At 39.2% G+C, this 24887-nt stretch overlaps 1 protein-coding gene across 6 annotated transcripts in view; it reads left to right on the top strand.

Moving 5' to 3' along the window:
- The window catches only part of ptprsa (protein tyrosine phosphatase receptor type Sa), a 190063-nt gene that overhangs the window by 81518 nt on the left and 83658 nt on the right, over positions 1–24887 (top strand). For 3 of the 6 annotated variants that reach the window (XM_062423802.1, XM_062423806.1, XM_062423801.1), the window contains exons 5-6: positions 13596–13784; positions 21761–21778. In XM_062423802.1, the coding sequence (XP_062279786.1) occupies positions 13596–13784; positions 21761–21778 (207 nt within the window). The remainder of the gene's footprint in view (positions 1–13595; positions 13785–21760; positions 21779–24887) is intronic. The other 3 variants (XM_062423807.1, XM_062423805.1, XM_062423804.1) reach the window with 1 other exon arrangement.

Below are 24887 nucleotides of genomic sequence, written 5' to 3'. Positions count from 1 at the left end.
ATCAATTTCATATAATTCCTGCTCAAGTAGAGTAACCCCAGCCACCCTTTACATCTAGCCACAGTTAATATAAGACATTGGGGTAGAGTGAAAAGGAGGGTAAAAAGGAAGAGATGAAGAGGAAGGGAGATTGAGTGCGATAGGCAGAAGTCGGGTAGGGTCTGGCTGATTGGTTTATTACTGGCTAGAAAGTTTAGATAAATGGGTCCTTTGTCACAGCAACGAGTCGGCCAGGAGACTAAATTGAAAGATCAGTGTCTCTGAGACGCATTTACAACGATAAGCGTTCACTGGTTTGATTGTTCTGCTGACTCAACATGTGGCAGGTTATACCCTTATGTTTCCTCCCAGCATGTCAGGTAATTTTCATCATATGCTCCTTAAAAAGAAACCAATGGCAATGCAGAATATTTTCTTTCTTTTTCCTTATACAGTAACAGTCAAAAGTATGGACATACTTTCTCATTCAAAATAATGGGAAGGTGTGTCCAAACTTGATTGGTACTGTATGTGTAGAACCACCATTACAAGAAATGTCCCTAATATATGCTATGTGATGGCTACAAAATTGAATATATACAAACAATCCATCCATTTTCTTTACTGCTCATATTCTTGAGGGTTCGCCCTGGACAGGTTGCCAGTCTATCAACCAATCACACTTACATTCACACCTATGAGCAATTTTGTGTCACCAATTAACCTAATCTGCCTGTTTTTGGTCTGTGCGAAGAAGCTGAAGTACCTGAAATGAACATGGAAAGTCCACACAGAAAGGCCCCAGACTACTGGTCGGTAACCACAGAATCCTCTTGCTGTTAAGCGACAGTGCTAACCACTGCACTGCTGTGTAGCAAATAATTTCATAGTGTTTCCTGATTTATACTGATTGTAATGTGATAAAAATGGGTTTTTTAAATTAAATAATATTAATTTCATATTACAGTCTGTTATGTGTTTGATAAAATAAGCATAGATAACATTATTATAAAATGATTATCATTATTTGTTTGTTTTGTTTTTTATATCGGTCCATTGAAACAAATGTAACTTGAACGCTACCTTAGTAAATTATATCTGTGAGTATACTTTTCTAATCAACCTGACAAGGCAACAGAACAAACAAAAAAGAATAAAAAATAATCCTGTTAATAATTATAATTGTTTTAGGTACAGTAACTCCTTTAAAGCATAAAATAAAGTGTGTAATGCAATAATAGCTTCATCGGGTATATCAATACAATGTAATAACCTTTATAATAATTTGTACAAAATCAAATCAACTATTCAGACTATATCAGGATAGAACTGTAGCTCTGCACCTAAGCAGGGAAAGATAGATGGAAGAATGAGGTGGTTCCTGATGGGAAAAAACGGTGGAGAAATGGTGCGAGTGATGACCTTTGGAGGGGCCCAACTCATGCATAAAGAATAGCAAAGGGATATGGCCTGAGCCACCAGCTTTGTGCATATACATGAGCCACCAGCCCAGGTGACTGAAGTCGTACAACACAGAGGTCATGCTGTGAGCCCTATGGGCAAAATTGATAGACTTAAATCCTGCTCTGCTGTCGGTGGTAAAAGTTTGATTGAAAGGTTTACAACAAGTTGTTTTTCTTACAATTAGTATCTATTCCATGAAGGGAAGATACATCTCAGCAAAGATAAAGCAGCACAAAGAAAAGGTGTTATACGTCTCAAACAATGTAAATAGCACAATACATGGATATTTTTGGAAGATTGTAAACTGAAGTGAAAGCTGAGGTATACTTATTAGAGGTACAAATGGAGAATGAGAATGTGAAGGAGAGAACAGTTAGAGAGAGGCCAGTAGGAAGATGCTATCCAGGACTTTTTTTATGATTACAAAGCTTGTGTTTTGGAGTGTAGCCCAGATCCTACTGGATACCAGCAGCTGTTCATATTTAAAGAACACTGTGGTGCTTAGTCCTTAAAGGGCAACACCTCATCCAACATGTGTTGCACTTGCCTCTGTCCTCCCCTTCTGTCCACAAACCTGTACATCCATATTTTCTGTCTTGTCCTTCCATTGAAATACATGCTTAAATTCATTTCTTTGTAGCATCACAACTGTGCATGTGGCTGTTACAGCTGAAAGGGAATTTTTTTGTTAACTATTCACCATATTGTTTTTTCTGTTCGTATTTTGTTGCAGGTTATTTTTACTTACAGACTAGACTACAGTAAAAGTAACCTGACCTCTCATCAATTTCTTTGTACAGCAGAAAATGATGGTGAAGTCAAAGCTAAGGTCTTCTGTTGTCCATTTTTCCGTCTTACATTTCTGCTTGTTGCTCAGCTTATCAGCATTCTACCCACAACCTCTTGGTCTTGTCATCTTTTTAAGTGACTTATTTATCCAACACTCCAGCAGTTCTCACACTGGTGAAGGCCCACATCCTCTGTGACCCCTTTTTGCCATGTCAGTTTGGCACCTCTACATCTCACAGTAATACACCAATTACTAGGCAGTCATCTGAATGTCCCTCTGCTCATTTCCAGCCATAGCTGTTGTTCTATTCGCAAAATGTGCCTCAAAACCTGTCATTAGTGGCTTAATTGCACTAAGCTAATGGCCTACCAAGACAATGACCTCTGCCCCAGCCATCCACCTCCCTCCAAATCCTTGTGCAATTATTTTCTATTTTGCTAACATGGCTCCTAGCTTCCCCTTTTCATGTATCTTCCTAGGTGAACCATCCGGGTCCTCTACACCCTAAGAGAGGGCCTAACATGATCTAAAAAATAATATTCAAAAAGTCATCAGTTCTAATTTTGTTATATGAATTCATAATTTGACACTGTTGGGGCCACACATAACATGGCCCCAAAGGGGGGGGGAAAGCCAGTCACAACACATAACCAACATTATCGCTTTGTGCGGAGGACATTGTTGTAAATGTATTATCCACGCCGTTTCCCAGTTTAACTTTTAATGAAAAGTTGAATTTAATCGGCAAAGGAAGACATATACCAGAGCTTAATTTAACACTGTCTTAATGGGTAGGCTCACATGAAATTTTGTTGGGTTTTCTTTGTGGTAGGAGGCGGTGGCTATCATGCATTTTGCGCCCCTTCCAGTTGTCACCATATTCCACTGAAGTGCACACACAGCTTGTACGATGATGCAGTTATTTGTTGGGAAGATTTGCATTTTTCTTAAGACATTAGCTGTTTTTTGCTTTGGTGATAAATCTCACTCTCTCACTCTCACTTGTACTGTTTGCTTGTTGCATTGCTGAGGCTGGACAAGCATCATTTTTGTTTCAGAGCTGGCATTGTCATAGGTAACGTTTGCAGTACTACACATAGTAAGCTAGGCTCGTAGCTTAATGGAAAGGGAGTCAGAGGGCCAAGGCTTAAGAGTCACAGTTAGCTCCTTGCAGCGCAGATGCAAGAGATACAGGGAAGAGATTCGAGGACAGACAAATTTACTTCACCAAACAAGACATACTCTCTCACAACAGCGTAATTTTGAGGAGATGGTAGTACTCATGTTACACCACATCTTAACCGCCAAACCTGTAAAATGATTAAATTACAGTAACAGTTGAAAGGGAATATAATACTGATAATAATACTGATTATGGACCTATTGTGGAGTCTGACTGTCATAGAATGTGACTGATAGAAATAAGCCCTCAGAACGGATGTGAATTAAAACAGCTGTTCTAGATATAGCCTTATTAGTTGTTAAGTAACACCACAGTAAAGTGAGATGGATTCTATATAAATGTAATATTCAAATTCTATGAACGAATATTGATCACTATAGAGCTGCTGTTAGTTTTGTCATTCCTGTTTCCACCGGTAGTTTCCACAGCAGCTAGTCTGGTCTGGTCAGTAAACCAATAATCAAGACATTCAGATTGAAACAGTGTTCCAGACCGGTAACAAAAAACAAAACACATCCCCATTTTAAGCTCCTCTGGGAGCCTCTTTTCTCTTCACTCCCCGTCTCATCTGAGACATATTAAAGAAATTGGAACCTCCTTGATGACAGAAAACCTTGATCAATTTCATTCTTTGTTTTGAACTTCTGGTATTTGTTTGGTCAGATTAGTTGCTTTGGCAGGAATGTTGCTGGGTAGCAGGTCAGCCATCTCATCCCTTTGTTGTTTTGGCCCCTGGTTGCTTGGCATGCTTAAATGGCCTTTGCTCCACAAGTTGGGAGTCTAGACGCTCCCACACACATAAGCCTAGTTAACACTGTGAAGCTGTGACACAGCAAATATCTGTGTAAAGCAGTGGTTTTGGAATTTAAGTCTCCCGTATGGAAAAAAAGCTTCCTTTTTTCACATTTTCACATCATTCCCCATTGATAGATCCCGTTTTTTTTCCTATTCACCACAAAGTCAACACTGCTGATGAATGGCAGAGAGTTTAAACATATTGACACATGCATGAGGAGTATTCTCACTTATCATACTGGCTGTTTAAACTATGAATTTTAAACTTATCACGCAGTTGAATGACTCCAACTTGATTGCCAAACGTATGGGGTATACTGCACCCCAATGAGCTGTCAAAGCATTCCCCCAATACACTTTCTCATCAATGTCATTGTTAATTAGGTATGGCATAAATGCTTCCTAGTTACATTGTCTGACAAAATCGAAGACAAAAAAAGAAAATTCTCACACACTGCATGGTCTTTAAATATTTACTAATGTATGGTGTATAACTGGACACTGGTCGGTTCTCAGTAGTTTCCTTAAAGGAAAAATGTACTGCTGTGAATATGATAATTTCTTAAAACTAGGTCACCTTTGTAGTAGAAATGTGAAATTGATGCTGTTATAGCTCATGTGGTTACTTCCTCCTCCATACTTCTGTGTGATTACACAGCACTATTTTCTACCTCGTAAATTGTAATAGTAACACCACATCTTTGCTCTGACATTATATTGTAGAACTGGTAGTTTTTGTGTTAGATTCAGCTGTTCTGCATAAATCATGGAGAAACGTAGCAGCTTAGCTTTGTTTAGCTGCTGCTGTAATGTAGCTCATGTCCAGTGGTAGTATTTATTAGTGTGATATTTTAGTGTCTGTTTTTCCCTATTGCCAGCATAACATGGTAGAGGGGAGTTTTGGCAGACCCAAATTTTACTGTCCTTGAAGGCACCCCTACATAAATGAAACATTGTTCTAGTCTAAGGCAGGTCCAAAAATGATGTGGTCACTTTTACTGCCAAATACACAGGGAGGTCTGGGTGTAGGCAACATGAAAAAAAGTTAACATTGTTCATTATACCCACATTTTAATGATACAATACTGGTTGAAAATGGGCAAAATGCCCCTTTAATAACACATTTGTATGTGTTATTAAAGTCATCCTAAAATGTACTTGGTGTTATACCAAATGACCGTACATTCATATGAATAACAATGATTGATTAATGACTGGCTTTATTCTTGAGTGTAATTAATATAAGGGCATAGGCAACACTCCAACAAACATAAAAAAGCCTCTTAGGGAACTGTATTTGATGTTTTATTTTTTTGCTACTTTGAAAACCGTATATGTCTTTGACCCATCTATTGACATGGCTGCTTTAAAATTAGACTTAAAAAAATGTTACTAGTTCTCTGCAGGAACATTTTCAGAGCAGGTTTCATGAAATGTGTTAAATTGTGAAGACAATAATTGGATCTGGGCATGACCGGGACCATTCATACTCACTTCATGTACCAATATACCTTCAACGAAGGTTGTGTTTTAGGTGGGTAAAATATAGCTGTTCTCTGAAGCTGAAAGAGATGGCATAAATTACACTCTTTACAACTCTCTAACAAATAAACAACAGAAGAAGTCCACATTTTAAAATGCTGTACAGCAGCATTGCCACCCACACAGTGTGGTAAACTGACGTCAGGTTTCAAGGTGCCCACTGCGCCTCCACACAGTCCCACCCTCCCAAACACATGCATACACACTTTTACAGAAACACACACACACACTCAAAGCCACCCACCACTAAACCTGACCTGACTGGTTGACGTTTCTCTACAGCGAGGCACTTCCTTTAATGGCCCCAGCCTCATCTCCTGTCTCCCCTGGAGTTCGCCTGCCTTACCCCAGACGCCTCAGGAGCCTGACAAGACAGAGAGACAGAAAGAGAGAGAGAGAGAGAAACTCAATATACTTCCACAGGCTTGGATGGAAAAACAGAATTTTTTCCCTTTTATGTTTTTTTTTTCACTCCACCCCTTCTCCTTGCAGGCAGGGGATTGTTGGTGCTGTCCTAGACAATTACTCCTCTCTCTTGTCTGTGCTGTGTCTATTATGGTGGCTCACCACATCAGGGAAACAGCCTCTATTGTACATTTTCTGTGGAAGACTGGACCCTGGCTTCCAGCATTGAAAATCATACTGTAGGTAGAGCCTACGTTGTTGAACCCTATTATGGAGAGACCTGTCAGAAAGCCTTTCAATCAGCTGAAAAATATGTGCTTAGCTAAAGTGATAAACAAATAAAAAAATCAATGTAACAAAAGAATGATGAAAATTCCTACACATCCCCATTTTTCTACATTAGATGAGCAGCAGTATATGCTACAACTTTAAGTGAAGCTTCATTTCATTCATGAGTTTTAATGAAAGTTATATAATCAAATAATAGCAAATCTTTCCACTCCTCTTAACACAATGTATATTGATTAAATCAAAATGTATCTCTGATCAAAATAGTACCAAAAAAAAAAAAAACATATCAATACTCACATGAGGTATTACCCTTTAGGTTAGTTAGAAGTATTTCCATGTGATCATTCATATTCACCAAACAATGTTTTACTGTAAGTAAATAGGACTTGTACCATGCATCATCTACTTTGATAAATAAGCAGACATTCAAATCATTGTGTTCTGAAAATAGTTCCCTTCTGTGCCCATAATACACTGGAAATCATGTCCTGTGCTACATATTATTAACCTGCTTAGCCTTAGGGTAAAAAATGTATTCCTGCCAAGTGCTACCTGTTAAAAGGCTTATATTGTCTTCTCTTTTTCTTGCATTTGCCATCCGTTCCTTACTTCATTCATTCTTTTGACTTTCACATTTGACAAAACAGTGACCATAGCTGCTACCTGTGGTGGTTGCTGCCATTTGTTCTCCAACATATCCCCCTCTTGGCTGCTATCATTCCCTTTCTTTGGCAAACAAGCTGTCTCCTTGCTGTTTAGCTCAGTGGTGATGATGGCTTTATGAACATGGCCTAATACGGGCTTTGTTCAGAATTGGAGGTGGCGTGGAAAGTGTTCGCAAGCCGCCAACGCTCAGAACTGTCAGAACAGTCCGTTTGTATTCCAGACTAGAGTTCCTGTCACTCTCACACATTTCCAATTTAGCATTTTTCCCATTTGACCACTAACAATGTGCGTACGAACTGCATGATTCAAAGACAACTTAACATAACACCCAGCTGCTTTGGCAATAAAGCTCATAAACTTCACCTTACAGGACATTCATCTTAACAATATCTGCAGCACCCATATACAAAACTGAAAACACATGCACAGCACGTACAAACATAATCTACATTTGTACTAGTTTTCTCAGCTCCAGATAGCTAAAAAGATTACAATTACCTTATATTCAAAAGTAAACTTGCTGGCCTCTGTAAATTCATATAAAACACCAAGAAAACAAGAACAAATATATGGTTTACCCTCTGGGGTATTCATATGGCCAGAAAGCTGACCAACAACAAACTCATTTTGCAGAGCAATAAAGAATACTGCAAAGTTCTTTATTTCTTGTTTTCTCTACCTTACTTTCAGTGTCCCTCACTTTTCCTGTCTCACTCTCTCTTCTTTTGTGAAATCTCTTTCTGCTGATCTTTTTTTCTCTCATCTGGTCTTTAAGAAGGTTTCTCTACGGTTGTATGTTGGAGATTTGGATGTAAATGTTGCCCTTGGTGACTAGATGTGCTAGATGTGGAGAATACCAATGGGACATCAAACATCTTTCCGGGAACAGAGCAGGGGTGGGGGGGTGGGGTGGTGGCAGTGGTAGAGGTTGAGTGCTAGCTGTATAATAACCATTATTCAGCTGAGATGGCTATCCGGAGAGGGCTATCGGTGCTTGGGCCAGAGACACTGTGATTAGATTTCCACTGTGTTGCTATTCTTCTCTGTCCCTGGAATGTATCACTGTTCCCCTATATTCCTTTGTATATTTCTCAAGCAATTCACAACATGGATCCCATCGGTCATACATTCCAGGGAATGTCATGGAAAGATGCATAGAAGATACGGAAAGAACAAAAGTTTCTTTAACTTCCATTTGATTTGGTTGTATACCATCATCACAAAATTCCCACTGTCAACAGACAAGAAAGCTGCCAAAGGAAACAGGCGTCTGTAATGTTTGGTTGAACTAAAGTACACACATTCTTTTTAGTAACTGGTAGGGTTTATCTGCTACACCTCACGGCACAACCAAGCTCACAAGAAAAAACTAAACAAAAAACAGATAGACTTCTGTCTGTACAAAAAAACTCTGAGTCAGGAGGAAATGTTTACCTTATTTCTAGCACTTGAACTTACATTCACTGGAATGAGAATCACTTAGAATCACATATTTGGTCCACATTGGCATAGACTCAGTAGTAATAGGGCAATTAAACCACTTTCAATAGACTTGTTTGGCTCTGACGTTTGAGGAAATAATGTGAAAACTGATTCCAAATTCAGTCAACATACCAAACATTTTATTTGTCATTATATACTTGTGTAGACCATTCTTGCCCTCATGCATTTCAGAAAAATACTACCAAGTGTACCCCAGCTGTACTTCACACAGTCCTTCTTAAATCAGGCGTGTCTTGTCTCTGGTTTGTTTGATGTTAACATTTGTGGCTGTGGTGTAGGTGCAGAGCAAATTAAACTGCATTGTCCAGAGTCCGAGCAGTTGAGTCTGCCCATTAGTTAAACATCTATTTATTCAGATTACATTTAAGTGTGTGAAAGGGAGTGTGCCATTGGTTTTTCTTCCATTATGTTTATCATTGTCTTTCTCTCTCGCTCTCTCTCTCTCTCGCGCTCTCTCTCGCTCTCTCTCGCTCTCTCTCGCTCTCTCTCGCTCTATGTCTCCCGGTAGTCCCTCTGTGGTATTAATGCACAGATCTGCTTAAAGTCTGTGTCTCTGTGCTGTGGCGCTGGGTAATCAGTTAACCTGATTATGCTGCTGATGAAATTAAATCATTTCAGTAAGTGAAAATAATAATATGAGTAATAGGTGCGGGGGACAGCAAAGCACCCGACGGCATTTGCTGCAGTCCCGGCCAGTCAGGTTTTACCTATCTTTCTTTCTCTCTACCTCCCCTATCTCTCTCCACCTTGTGAGATAATTGACGGCTCAGAACAAGCAGCATTTTAGGTACTGTGTCAGAAATGTTGACACCAGATAAAATGGATAGCATATGAAATATGATAATATAAAGATACTTATTCAGTTAGTGGTTCACTTCCTTGTGTAGTGTAATTGTGAGAGCAGAATGGTAACACACTATGGTTAAGTGTCATGTGTAATACTATATAGCTAATTGGGTAAAACATGTTAGAAGCATTATGAAAGATACTGGTATTAGTCTTAGTATAGGTCAGTGGGTAGACAGAGGCACTGGAACTGCCAGACCTAAAGGTTAAGTGTTCACCCAGTATAGCATTGGTTGGACATACTATTCATAGTGCTGTAAAGTACATTTGATAACACAGTATCACATTGTATGTGCAACAGATGGTGAATACAATGTAATTATGCTGCTAAATAGTGAGTATAGCATAACAGTAGGAGTTTTACACTTTTCACTAGGTGAAACAGTGAAAGTGCCCAACAAATGGCATATAATCCCAAACCCCATTTGTATAGATCTGTAAGACTTTGGTACAGTTATGTCTCTACCAGACTTATATTAGCTAAAAAGAGATGTGAATCACTGGAAATGGGATTAGTTAGGAGAGTTAAAGGACGGACCTTTTAAGAGGGCCACATTTAGCCTGATAGAAAGCACAACACAACAGCAGGCATGAGTCGGCAGATTAACAGCCGGGCAGTGGCTAAACTAACCGGAGGCTGATTAAGGGCTTTGCACCTGTCACTTGTGTAATGATATTAAATGGCGAAGCGAAATTAAAGACAATTATGGATAATGATGGCACTCAAGCCAACACAAAAAAAGCCAAAGAGAATGACAAAAAAGAAGGTCAACTGCGGCCTGTAGGAGGCTTAGCATTGGAGCATGATGATCAAGCCAGCTGTTGAATGTATTGGAAATTAGATGTGCTGCTTGTCACCACAGTTACACACTATAACTTCACTGTTCTTCCTATTACATGACTTGAAAGCCTATTCAAATAAATATATGCAATGAACACGTTGTGACCTTTGAAGCCTGTCTATATCATTTTGACTACTTTGAAAAGAATATGGTTGTTTTTTGTTTGTGTTTTTGTATGTTCCTATATATATATATGTTTTTTTCATTGTATTACTCACAGAATGGTCTCAGTCTCAAGGCATTTGTCATTGCTGCCTAAGTACTATACATCACAGCAGCAGTAAATACCAAGCTGAGCTGCCCAGATGCCAGACATCAGTATAAGCTAACAAGTGTACAAGCATGGACCAATTTTCAAATCAATGGGTTGCATCAAAAAGCCTTTTGTAGCACTTGAGAAAACAAGGTGGACCAATAAAGAAGGCGAGTTGCATGCTGGGAAGATTAAGATTCTCTGTTGTGTCTTTTGAAACCAATGTATCTGCGTAGTAGTCAGTTGTGGGACTAATGAGGGAGCTTGTTTTGATAGTCTCTGAACTAGGTGACAATCAGATATGGTTACATTATTTTCTTTGTTCTTGTTTTACCAGTAGGATTTGCAAAGTGATAAAGAAAATTGAATGTGATTGAATGATCCGGGGAAAAAAAATCTGAAGTGAAATTATATTTAGAAAATCCTTGGCACAATTTTGTCTGTAACTGCAGTTTGTGTTCTCATAGCACTGTAGTTTTTTGATTTTGATTATTATTGGGCTAAGTGACAAAGGCTGCTGTAGGCAAAATAAACAGCAACATTGTCATTGACAAATAGTGTACTCGGATTGATTCTATTTAGCCTGTGAAGATCTGTCATCCCAGAGAAGAGTCAGTACACATCATAGAAATGCAATTGCTACGCTGTTATGGGGAACTGGCCATTTGGGAATTCTAGGATACTATCAACCCATGTCATTGGTTGCCTTCTTCCCTTCACAGTCAGGCAGGCTAACCCTGAAGTAACACTCCCTCGATGAGTGATCTATTTATTTTTGCATGGCCGCCTTTATCGACAGAGCCTGTAAGCTTCAGGGGGAAAGATGGTATCAGACTCCATTCCTGGGGAAGTAAGTAACCAGCATACATGCCATTTATTCAGGAAAGGCTGCCGGTACTGTATCAGGTCAGAGCAGCTGTAACGATAGCATAATCTCCCCATAAATCTGCCATCCCTGCTTCTTGTTTACTGCTGTTTTGGTTGGTTTGTTTGTTGGCCCAGCTTTTTCTGCCTTCCCTTGCTCCTTCAGGCAGATTCCCTCTGTCACTTGCCTAATTTCATTAGTCTCAAACCCACTTACTCAGTGTATATTTTCAGCTTCATTACTGTAGTCTGTGTAGGCCTCTGTTTTTATACCATGGAGGCAGGGTTAATGTGATGCGAAGCACAGATAGGCCTCAGCAACATCAAGTACATCAGATGTAACACTTAGAGAGCAGGCCAGACCTACCCTTTGTAGATATCCTTCACCAACAGGCAGAACTAGCTAGAGGGATATGAGAGTACAGAACCTTTTTATGGCGTGTTTTACATAGATCAATGATGACACATAGAAGAGGGATTTCGTGGGAACATATTGCTCTGTCTTGTCCTGAAGTTTCCTAAGTGAAGTGTATACTTGCCATTGCTTTCCTAAGCTTTAGGGGGACTTGGTATAAAAAGATCATACAGGGGTGATCATTAATAATCGATGGAGAGGATACAGCATGGAGCCTAAAACAGTGTCAATGTCTGTTCTTCTCTGAACCTAGCACTGAAATATTCATCCTGCTTTTCTGATGTCAGCCTTAGTTAGACGTAACCTGTCTGGACTTAGGTTTGAGTTCTTCTGTTTTCCAAGATTCAATATTTCTGAACGTGAATACATGTGAACTCACCACACCTCATTTCCACACAGTCCCAGTATATTATGTAAATGTGTATATTTTTTTTTTAAGAAAAAAAAATGTTTTTGTCTTTATTAATCTTGGTGACTAAAGAATAAAAACTTTTTACAGCTGATGCATTAGATAAGCTATTTTAAAGGTTATATATTCAAGAATTGTGCAGCAGTTTGCATCTATTAATTGTATTAAAACCCCAGCCACAGTGCACTGCACCTGGCTACAGCTTGATGAGCCTACCTGCGGCTCAGCGTGCACGCATGCGAGCAACAGGATGTTGGTTGCAGCTCACTAAATGGCCACCGGTGTCACTAATGAGAAGGTATTTCTCATTCTTACAAATAGAACCTTTAATCAATAATATTCATGATCCTGAAATTCTCTCTATCTTGTAGCCATCTTTTAATCTGAAATTCTTAACTCTCATGACATTAAATGAGACAGCATTGGCCAAAAATGAAGATTTTGAAATGATGATCATACAGTTTTATTTGTATTCATCAGAAAATGTAAGATAGAACATTTCTTCCTTTCTGTTCATTAAAGGCAGACGGACCAACCCTGCTTTTAGTTGTTGCTTTGAGTTTTTAAAACTGTGACTCAACTTACTGTCCTAATTTTACGAAATGTACTGCTCCCTGGGTGTCGACAACACCACCATGATGTCTGCAGAGTGGACATGAGGTCATTGGCTTTTCAGATGACCAGTGACCTCTGCTGTGCCACTGGCCAGCATCTTAGTCAGTCAATCTTCTATGAGTTACAATGTGGCCTTGGGCTTCTGATGCATATTACTGCGCAGTGCACTTCCCCCTTGGCTCTCATCATCAAAGAATGAGTCACTGCTCTGGCTCCAGTCAGGGTAGAGGCCAGGCATTTTGACCCATGGGACTAATTGCCCCAAAAGAGCAGGGAGTCTGCATAAGGAGAACAATGAACACAGAGTGCACTACACTGCCACCTCTTAACAGTGAAATGATTGCTCAATCATGCATTATTATTAGCTGCAAGGGTACCACAGTCTTCACAGTCATAAAAAAAAAAAAAGTTGAAGTGCTGGCAAGTGTTATGGTTTTTTAATGAACAGCAATAATAACAGCCAAAGATGCTTAAATCTTACCCTAAACCACAACTCTTGAGACTTACAGTACAGATCATATCGCTGTCATGTTTCGATTGTTTTTCAGAGGAGCAAAAAAGCAAGCCCTGAAGTACATAAATGTTTTTGTTTTTTTTGTTTGTTTGTTTTTCAATTGTGAATCACTATTATGTTATCACTTAATGCTACTGACTACCAAAATGATACAAAAATGCTTAAGCATTAAAACTTCAAATGGGACTTGCATCCATGTTTTTCTTCTTCTTTCCACAGAGGACCTACTCCCACCAGGCTTCCCTAACATTGACATGGGCCCTCAACTCAAAGTCGTGGAGCGTACTCGAACAGCTACGATGCTCTGTGCTGCCAGTGGCAACCCTGACCCAGAAATCACCTGGTATAAAGACTTCCTGCCCATTGACCCCAGTGCAAGTAATGGGCGAATCAAACAGCTACGCTCAGGTAAGGAAAGCTTACACATATTGCACTTCCCAGGACATTTTTGACAATAGTTAACATGGTTGTCTTTTGTGTTCATCAACTAATGTGGCAGAAATGCTCTTTCTTTTTTTCCCAAATTGTCGTGACAAGTGTGATTGAAAACACCTTGGGAGCTTTTCAACAGATTCATATCTCCAGTTTGGGAACACGCATTATGATGTGTTCATTACCAAACATAATTGTATAGTAATGAACACATCACTTACTGCAACAATTACTTGAACAACATACTACTTTCAAGTGGAGAATTAAGGGGTCATATGATATTTTAAAGGTTAGAGATTTTAGCCATTGTGATGACCATGCATGTTAATGTTAACTATAGATCATCATGCACAAGATGTGGTGAAAATGACAAGTAATGTTTCAGAGTGTAACATCAGTGAATGAGGTCAAATTATTCAAAACATCCCAAAACTGTGTCATAGTAGACAATGAGGGCAAGGTCCACATTTTACTGACAAAACTTGGTGGTGGATATGTTGTCTTGTTCCGATTGATTAAACCCTACTGAGAGGCCCATAAAGCAAAGTCTAATTATATAGCTAATTAAGAGCAGACCCTGGAGTGGCCCCGGGCAAGAAGGGGTAGATATTTTAGTTCAATGATTTGCCACTATTCGAAAAATTCAATAACTCCTATTTGATTTGTTGCTGCAAACGTAAATCAGGGTAGACGCCACTAAATAAAGAGTCTATTGCCATTGAGTTCCTGCCCCAGTTGTGGTCCTCATGAGCTGTGCACTCAAAATAATCAATTTGTCATCAAATTTTTTATGCCTTGCCACATCCAGAAAGCCCACAGCTCCCTGAAATGCTTTTAATTTTAGATGTTTCATCTGTAACTTACTGTTGCACTCCAGTCTTGAGATAAACTTTTGACTTTTAATGTTCAAAGCAAAACCTTCTGTCAAAATGTGTGTGACTTTTTGGATGACATTGTACAATTTACTAAGAATTCCGTTTTTGGTTCAGAGAGGCCTGAGCTCCTCTTGGGATGTTATGTCTTCCTGAAGTCATTTGAAGAAGGCTGTCAGTCAGTGCATCTTACATTAGTTTGAGGACAAAGAGCCCCCATAAGGGAGAGCTCTAACTTTAATGTTTTCACCTTCATGCTCATCTTTCTGCACAGCTAGCCTTCTCCTGAACAATTAAGGCCTTTAAACTTAAAAGTGCCCTGTGGTGTGTTCTTGGAAACAAACAAAGGTTGTTTACATTCAGTGTTTCTCACCAATACACATTTTGTGCATGATGTCTAAAAACATGTTGAGTGCTACTGCCTTCCTTATGAAACAGTAGCAAAGAAGGTTATTTGAATGTTTTAAATTGTACAGTGTTTTAATCCATGTTTGCTTGCTAGCAGTCTTCCTCACCACTGCCTTTGATTGGGCATTACTACATTTCTTGGTGAATATCAACTGTCTATCAGTGAAATAATGTAAAACGTGTCCTCATACATGGGCATGATCTAGATAAAAGAAGGAGACATTTATAAAAGCAATGTGCCATAGCACTACTAGCAGTAAAAAAAAATCTACATGGTACCTTTAACTGTTCAGTGCACCTTTGTCACAATATTACAATGTTACCCTAGTAATACTAATACCGAGTACCATGCCAAAGAATAGGGGAAGACATTTAACATTCATGGTTTTTGAGCTGTTACAGACACAAAAAAATGTAAATATTTCTTTGACAAGTTAATTGTATCATTGCGCTAATCGATTTACCTTGCTTGGTAAATCACACATATAATTGCAATATCAGGACATTGGTTATACAGTTGTATTTGGTAATTGTGGTGTTGCAGTATGTGGGTATTATACTACTACCATGCAACCCGAACAGATATTATTCAAAAAGCCAGTTTGTAGTTTCATTATGTTAAAAAGACAATGATGATGACAGCGATTTTTAGAGACTTAGAGAAATTATAGAGCTCTTGGTGTAAATTCTGGTAAGCCTGTCTGCTTCACTATCTTTTAGGTTGTACATAGGGTCAGCTCTGTTCTGAATTTGGTTTACCTGGTAAACTTGTCAACAGGGCTTTGAACCACTGTAGATGATGGATAAAAGAATTCAGCTTCCTGTCTCTCGTCTAACCTCTGTATCATCTTTTGTGTTTCATGACTTCTTCAATTGCCTTTGTCTGTCTTGTCTAAATGAAACAGACAACTGTTTTGTTCTCTCTCTATGTGTTTTGTCTGTGTTTGTGTCTGAAACTCAGATGTGTCTCACTGCACATCACAGTCTTCAACACATTCCATTTGGATGTGTCCCATAACACAAGTTAAAACTTAAGGGAAACACCTAAAAATACAACTGGAAAATAATACTGTATTTGTTATATTTTACAATTTTTTTAAATTACAAAAACACACCTCTAATTAGAATTATAAATTCCAAATAGAATTTATCTTCAACAAAAGGTTTAATTTGTGACATGACAACTACTCAAATACTGCTTGACACAAGTCCCAACTAAACATTTCTTTAATTCTTGGGTGGCAGTCACTTACAACCTTAACCTAAAATGAACTGTGTTGTTCTTTTTTTTCTATTTACTTTCCTTTTTTGTTTGGGATTTTCAGAAACGTTTGGTAAGCCCACTCACTTTCCTTGAAGCAGATGCCATATTTAAACTACTTTCCAAGATGCATGTGTCCCTTGCTCTCCCCTTACCCCCTTCATCTCCTTCCTCATTTTCCACTTGTTCCCTGTTCTTTTTCTTTTTATCATTAACTTTTACATTTGTTTTGCCCATACTCCTACTGATGCCAACTTTATCTACTTTATCTCCCCCTCTACATTGGACAACTAGCAGCACAAGTTAAAGAGGTGGTTAGGTATCATGGTCCACCTTTCAGCAGCAGCAGCATTTTATTAATATGGGGCATAGGCAACATCCTCTTTTATGTTAAAGCTAATGTGCAGTAATGATATGATATGTATCACTTAGGAACTGCTCAGTTTAACCAGGTTTTACTATACTCTAGCAACTTTACTGGACTATTTTGGGTCTCAAGTATCATATGCAAGGTAACTTTTGAAGAAGTTGTTGCCTTATTTACTTTCCCTGAACATTTTATCCAGATTTGAGATAGATGATGCCCCCTGTCACGTCAAGTTCTTTCTCTCTGCTGTGTTGCAAGACAGCAGGCTTTGAGAAAATAATTGAACTCTGTTTGAATCCAAGACAATTATTCCTTTGCAGTCATAACCTACAGAGCTTTTAGGCTTCTAGTAAGATATATAGCAAACACTTTGCTCCACAGATGCATGTGACTGGCTGTTTTTTATTGTCAAACAAACAGTTGAACCTCAGTTTTCACAATAACAACTTTGTGGTCCAAAAATACCCTTGGAAAGTGCAGCAAGTGCTGATAGGGACTGAAAGAATCTTGAGTTCTTTCCAGGTGAAGGCCACTGCAGGAGCGCTGTATGGCCAAATCTTCCAATCCCACACTTGGGCTGGGTCAAACCTATGGTCTTGGCCAAATATTTTCTCAGGAGAGCATTTTCTTATTTTGCCAAATTGGGCCACATCCCCCACTGGCTTACATATCGCCAACTAAGGCCCTATTGCCCATGGTCATGTTGGAGGGCGAGGGCCTAAGTAATAGTCAGATTTGGCCACATTTTGTACTCCTCCTGACTTTTTTTGCAAAAATACCGGCCAGTATAAGCTGAGTATATTTTACTTACAGTTAAAACTATATGTTTATGTAGGAGGGCAGAAAGGACATTGCTCTCCCTTGTTTCAATACCAAGGCTCTCGCAAGGTAATGTTAGCTTTAGGGGCTTTCTTTTTGCTGTAGCCCTTTTGCTGGAAAGCTCATTCAGCAGCCAGGCAGGATTGATGCTGATGAGAAAAAGGCCTGTTCTCTCAAGCCTCCTAGGCTGCCATCTTCTTATGTCCTTAGCACTTTGAGTAGCCATCTTGGGTCTCAAAGTATTTAGTATTTGTTCAGGGTTTTTCTCCTTTTTTCAATGAAAATGCACTTCAAAAATCCTAAAACAGAAGGCATGTAAAAGTTTTGGCAGCCTTTCAGTGGGTATTTATTCTGATTCTACAGTTGATCAGATAGCTGTTGGCAATTCCTGGGGGTTAGCGGTTTGCTCTTTTGCTGCAGACACACACTTAAGCCTCTGGAGGTAACTCTGAGATAACCATATATGTTTTTAAAACACAGAGTTCTGGAAAGAGAAGGGGAGGAGAAAGGGAAAGTGGTGACAAACAAGAGTTCAAAAACGTACTCTCCAGCTACTGCAAACGAATCCTGTACCTACCTTATGGGACCACACTCTGCGTGATTATGAAATACATGTATAAATCTAGATTATTCCCTCTTAAACACAAAAGACAACATCTTATTACAAAATGGTTATATATATATATATATATATATATATATATATATATATATATATATATATATATATATATATATATATATATATATATATAAACTGGAAGATGGAGTATCTAGTTCTTGTTTACTGACTAGCTGGCTGACTGGTTCCTTATGTGCCAGACCATGCTGTGCTGGTGGGGCAGTGATATTTGTGTGAAGGTCCCCTGAGGAGGTCCTCTAGAGGTGTGGAGGGAGCCTGACATTTCTCCCCAAGTCCCTGTGGCTGCTGACCCCAGGCCTTTGCTGGCCTTGTCAGCCAGAACAAATTAACCAGAGGCCAGAAAGACAGTGAGAGGATGGGGAGGGGGGCATATTCATAAATAATAAGGACTTTCTTTTCTTTTAGGTGTAAAATCATGACCTGACATTGGCTGGCTCCTTAACACACAGATGTATGCACATTCCAGTGTGAATCATGCACGAGTTCAATTACACTTAATCTGAAATGTGCAAGAAATTGCTCAAATTTGTTGGCATCAAAGCTGCTCTGCAGGGAGCAGCTAGGACCTCTGCAGATGTGGCAACAACAGCCAGGTTTGCCCTGAGACCTGCTGCGACACCACTAGGATGAGAAGGTCAGCCAGACACACTCTGGAGGGTGGTCAGACTTTGACACTGAGCCAATCATGCAACCCCAGCCGCCTCACACACAGATGGGCAACATCTCTGGCCAGATTGCCTCTGGCCAGACTACATCCTTCAATAATATTTTTTAATATATTCAGAGGGTTGTTTAACAAAACAGCTGGGGTGGTCTGTGGAGCAAATAATGTTGCATCTGATAATGCGAGGAGGTCAGTGGCCTGTTGAAGTACATTTAGGTCATTGTCACCATAAGCTGATCAACCCCTGGCTGACTAAAGCTTAGAAGGGGAGCTTATGGCCATTAGGTTGTGTGCCCGTAATACAGGTGGATTTGATATTGTACAGTAATTGAATACTAGCTGGCTACTGCAGACCCAGCTGCATGGTCAAGTCTTTGGTTAGGCTTCATTTTTATCTCTTCACGTTGCTTTATTATTAAGAAATGAGAATTTCCAATGGCCTAGACCCCTCATTTCCCTCTCATTTTATTTTGAGATTTATTTATTTATTTATTTTTTTGGGAACCAATGCCTCTGAGCTGAACCACCTCTATCTATTAATCCCTCACCCCTCTCATTAATTCCCCCCCCCCCCCCCCTCTTTTGCAGTCCCTCTTTTGTCACTAATATAATAAGGTCCACAGGTGATGGCCTTTCCTGTTACAAACCTGCTTTATTAACCTTAACCTTATCCTAACCTTAACCTAACTTTGACCTTCACCTCACCCAACCTTTAACGAATAACCCCTTAACTCCCAACTAAAATTTCATATCAGCTAAAGAAAAATAAACCAACAGCTTTCTGCAGCCTCTAATCAAACTCTAACTCCTTAACAATGTAACCTTCCCAGAGCCCCATTGTCCTTTGTCTTGTGATTACCCATGATTATGTGGTCTCTAAAATGGTTGCGGAAATAATTAAAATGTCACTGTTGTTTTGTCTGGTTTTTCAATGATTCTAAACTATCACTGTGGCAAAGCTATGCATATAGTGCACCATTTATGGATACTAAATAATGACAGTCCTCTCGGGTGGATTATTGAATACAAAAACTTTGCAAATAGTCAAAAATAAAGTAATCTTTACATATCTAAAATTTTTCATAGAAATGATCTGATCTGACTCTGAAATACATTTTCACTTTTATCCGACACTGTGGACATTTGTAGCAATAAATCTAATTATAAAAGTAATTATTTTAAATGACAATATGGTTAAGGGCAACAAATGCAGAGTATGAACATATACTCAGTCACATATTTTTAAGATTTATGCAAGAGCACAGTGTAACAACAAAGTGCACAGCAACTCTAAAGGAAATTAATCCACCTAGGTGCATTGCAAACCAGGCAGAACTTCAATCTCAGTGATTGCTGCCTACCTGCTGGTATCACAAAGGACACCTCTGTATGCAGAGCTGCAGCAGCAATCTGACCAGAAGGTATTGAAGATTTCATCCCCCTACCTAGCTGCCCACACCCCTTAATGTACCATATATGATATGAACATTGCCAGCATCACATTACACTTTACATTTTAAACACCATGTTTTCTTGATTTTATTTATTTATTAGGTAGGTGTTTTTGCTTTATTGGTTCAGCTAGTTGATAGGAGGTTTGATATTGTGAAGGTTTGTTTAAGGATGCATACACACACACAGGGTCCAGGCCTGTAGTGTTAGGCTAAATGGATAGTAGTTACCCCTGACCCACAGCTCAGTACAAGGAGGCCTTCAGTGGTAGGTAGTGCACCTCCTCTGGGCTAGTGCTACCCTGCTGGCATTGTCAAAGGATGGGTAAGGGCACATTGTCGTAAGGAGTCATACTTGGATTTAGACATAGAAACACTAACAGAAAGGGTTAGGGTATAGTCAGATAAAGAAAGAGAAGAATGGAGGAACAGATTAAGTAAGAAAAAGGAAAAGGAGTTAAGAAAAAGTGAGAAAACAATGTCGGAGACAGAAACCCAAGAGCAGAAGGACAGTTTAATTCTTGGCAGAGAGGGGGTTGTAGTTAAGCTGGCTCCCCTACCGACACCAAAGCTCTGCCTATAAGGGATGTGTTTCACATATCAGCAATGACCCAGCGACTGACTGGATAACCTCAGTATTTCATTGTTCCTAATGGGACATTTGGCTTGCAGGCAGGCATGTAACGCAATACAGACTCATAATAAACAAAGAATAAAGAAACATACAACACACAGTGAAATATAACAACGGAAAGAGACAGAAGATTGAATGACCGAGTAGGAGGGATGAACCTTGAGGCGAAGAGTCTGTCTGCTGCAGTTAAGCAGGTTATGACTTGTAGGATAAATAAAAACTTCAATCTGTTTGATTTAACTTGCAATTGCCTGAGGTTACAGTCTGAAATTCTAGTTCAATGGAGACTCCATTCCTCCCTTTAGCAAGTTTGTAATGTAAATACCAGGTATAGAATTGTGGCATCCTTAACTGACCTGACCTCTAATTCAAGGTCAATTGGCTGGGAAAAGACTTCTGCCACTGGAGTAATCCATATCAACTTGATGTCAAATCACCCAATCTCCATCTAATCACCCAGAGCTGCAGTCATGATAAAACACATGCCAAAACCTTAAGTTTTAAGCTCTGCAGATGAAGCGTTGTTTCCCCTCTTAATATATTTAAGGCAAGAAGGGGGGAAAATGAAAAAAATGCATAAGATCATTGACTGTGCCAGTCATATAAAGCTCCCAATTCCTTTGTGATACCAGCAATGTAAGGTATTGTTTTCTTTTTTTGTTCCCCTACATGAAAAAAGCCCTATCTCTTAAAGCCCTATAAGAGATTACCTAATGGTTTTATAATTTAGTTCCAGTTATCCACCTTCCAACCCAAATAACTCTTCCTAACTATTACTAACATTAACCTTTAACTAAACTGATGTTGTGTCTTCATTTTTGTTTCTCCTCCAGAGGGTACCCCGATTCGAGGTAAGATGTTTAACCATCACAATTAAAAAAGAAAAAAAACAAAACAACTTAAACTGAAACATAATCAGACATAATCACTTGTTCCTCCACCCAGCTGATTATATAAGATCAATATCCAGTGGTCTTTCCTTTTAAGCAATTACAAACTTTTTCTCTCTACTAATATATCTCATCTGTGTTTGTGTTCTGTGTGCTCTGTACATACAGTACTGTTTGTTAGCGTGATCATACGTGTTTCAAATTCCCATGTCTCATGTCTTCATTAATGTGCAGCTCTTCCTCATCTGTGTGCGTTCTACGTTTGTGTCTTCCTACCTCCTCCATCTCATCATTGTCAGGAAACTACCTAGCAATTCAAATTGTGTTGCCAGCAGGTTGTACGGGATTGGGAAGGTTGAAAACCGTGGGGAGGGATGGGGAGAGTAATTACAAGGCATGTTGTTTGCTTTGCGCCTCTGACATTTGGACATGGGGCTGGTGATTGGTATTGGGTAGTTGGGGGATAATGGTGGTCTTATTTGTTGATAAGGCCAAGCTAATGAATACTGTAAACACAATCATAGCAACCCCCTTTCTCCCCTCTCATTTTCTGCTTTGATATCCTCTCCATCCTTCTGTTCACCACTAGAAGCTGGAGATACAGTATGTAGATGAGGAAGCATTAATTACATTTGATTTACTTCCCTCCCTTTCTGTTATTCTACGACACAGCACCTTACGAAGACTAAATCAGGGAAGCTGCTGGGTCCAATGGCCACCTTTTCAAAATGGTAGCAGTTACACCCTTTGACCATACCAAAAACAGCTTTTCTAATGTCAGAGGATGAATTTGAGGACATGAAGGCAGAAAAAGGAGCCAAAGTAGCGTGACTTCATGAATTATACGAAAGCTTTTGTTCAAATAATTCTTCTTCTCCCCTCATTTATTCATTTCCCTGGACAATTAAACTTTCACTTGTAATTATCTACCAGGCTTTGCTGCTGAAGCATTCTCCCCCAGTTGATTCATTGTTGTGATTCAGTGTTTTGTTGCACAATGCTTTTATTTCACAGGCTGAGCAGGTAAGTGAATATCTCAGTTTGCCATGTACTGTATATCCCCTGTATTCAAGGGGATGGTATAAATGCTTTTTGTTTTACAACAGTTTGTAACAGCTACATTTTGACAATAAAGCTCCATCTGTAAGGTTAAGGTCCTCCATCCTGAACCATTTCATACAGAACAAGCCATACATGATAGGAATCCCAAACAGGGATGGGTATCGATAAGATTTTATTGATACCAGTATTGATACTGATAATGCTTATGTTGATGGTAATGTTGATACATGGTGATTCACTTCTTGATACTACTCTCCATAATTTGATGCAAAAAATAAAGGCATGACATGAAAGACCTGAAAAGATTCAACACTTATCGTATTATTACTTTTAGAAATACATATATTGCATTTAGCTGAATTTACATTGAGATGAGTAAAGTGAGCCTACACTTTTGACATTGAACATTTTGCCCTGTCAGCCATGACTGGAGAGCAAAAAATGTAAACACGCAGTTACACAATGTCAAATTTAATCACCTGACACTGGCAGCGTCATCATCATTAGGTGATGGTTAGGAATTAGAAAATGCCAGTTATGTTAGAGCGAATTAACATTGCATACATACCAATAGCAGCACTGTTTGTCCAGGAGCTTATATATATTTTGGTACAGACTTGGTTCCTGACTCCTGTACCTGTTCCTGACTCCTGTCAGGAACAGGTACTAATTTAGTACTGGTTCTGCATACCCATCCCTAATCTCTCAACAGCAGTGTGTTATCATACATATCCATATAACATACAACATATATTTCAACTATTATAATGTATTATTATAACATATATAACATATTCATCCACATATGGGTTTTTTAAGATTACATTCAGACCCTTCCAACCATTAAAGCCCTCACTCATGGCCAACATCAACAAACCCAGCCCAGCCTGCATCTCCTTTTTTTGAATGAGAAGGTTTCATAAATCATATTGTGGTGAACAAATGTGAGCGTGACTTATGAACTCTGCATTTGCATAATGAGATAAGTGGCCTGAAAGAGGTGATTTCTCCCCACCCGTTACCACACGCAGACACTGACTCACCATCCAGGGTGTATGATGCTTATGTAGAGAGAAAACAGAGTATAGAAGCTATGAGTAGATGAAAATGTAATTGAGATCAAGGTGTGCTACAATGATACAAGTGGTTTGTTTGCACAGACAAAAACACATCAACAAGAAGGTTGGAAATAGAAAGGATTAAGAGATGAGGGGGATGGATGTTGTTAAATTAAAGTTTTTTGGCCAATTCCGCACCAACCTTTTTGAAAAAAAAAAAAGATTTTGTCCTTCCATCTTCTTTTAAGCATGCCCTTCCCACACCAGAAAATTTAATTTGGTTTTTAGGATAGACACCACTCATCCTCCTGCTAAATTGTTGTACGGCACTTTGTGTAAACCAATTCCCAAAATGTAAAACGTGCATACATTTTACTTTCATACAAAGCTGCACAGGTGCTGGCCAAGAGGTAAGCGATAGGTAGGAAGGTAGCTGGACTCCCTACCTGTGTCATTACTGATTTCATGGGAGCGTTACAAGCCACCAGATGGGCACTGACAACAATGGCATCACATGTGCGGCCCCATGCTGGTGCGATCACAGTAGAATGACCTTGGGGTGGTTGCAGAGCTTGCCCGAGTGACAGCAAGGATACAGACAGAAGGGGAGAGAGAATCGCAGGTCCTGACTTAGCTGCTGTGTGGTCAAATGGGCTATCTTCTCTTTTGTGTGATTCTTAAAGCTGCAGATCAAAACTGAAATCTGTAACTTCCTGCCTGTTGTCGCTCTCTATATTTAACTACTGACAGCAATAGCAGAGTTGTTGTGGGACGTTTGTATGAAAACCCTGTTGCAAAATAGGGAAATGCACCAGCCATGGAAATATAATTCTAATTGGTTTATAGTATTTATACATGTGTGAAAATACAAACGTGGTGTGTAATTTGTCACTTCCAGTTTGTTTGCTGTTTTAAAGTTTATTAGTATCGTCAACAAAGGCACTTGTGAC

This window comes from Scomber scombrus, chromosome 8 (genome assembly GCF_963691925.1).
Source record: "Scomber scombrus chromosome 8, fScoSco1.1, whole genome shotgun sequence".
In the NCBI taxonomy this organism is placed as follows: domain Eukaryota; kingdom Metazoa; phylum Chordata; class Actinopteri; order Scombriformes; family Scombridae; genus Scomber; species Scomber scombrus.
The sequence above is the reverse complement of the archived record's forward strand: the minus strand, read 5'-3'. Positions and strand labels throughout refer to the sequence as shown.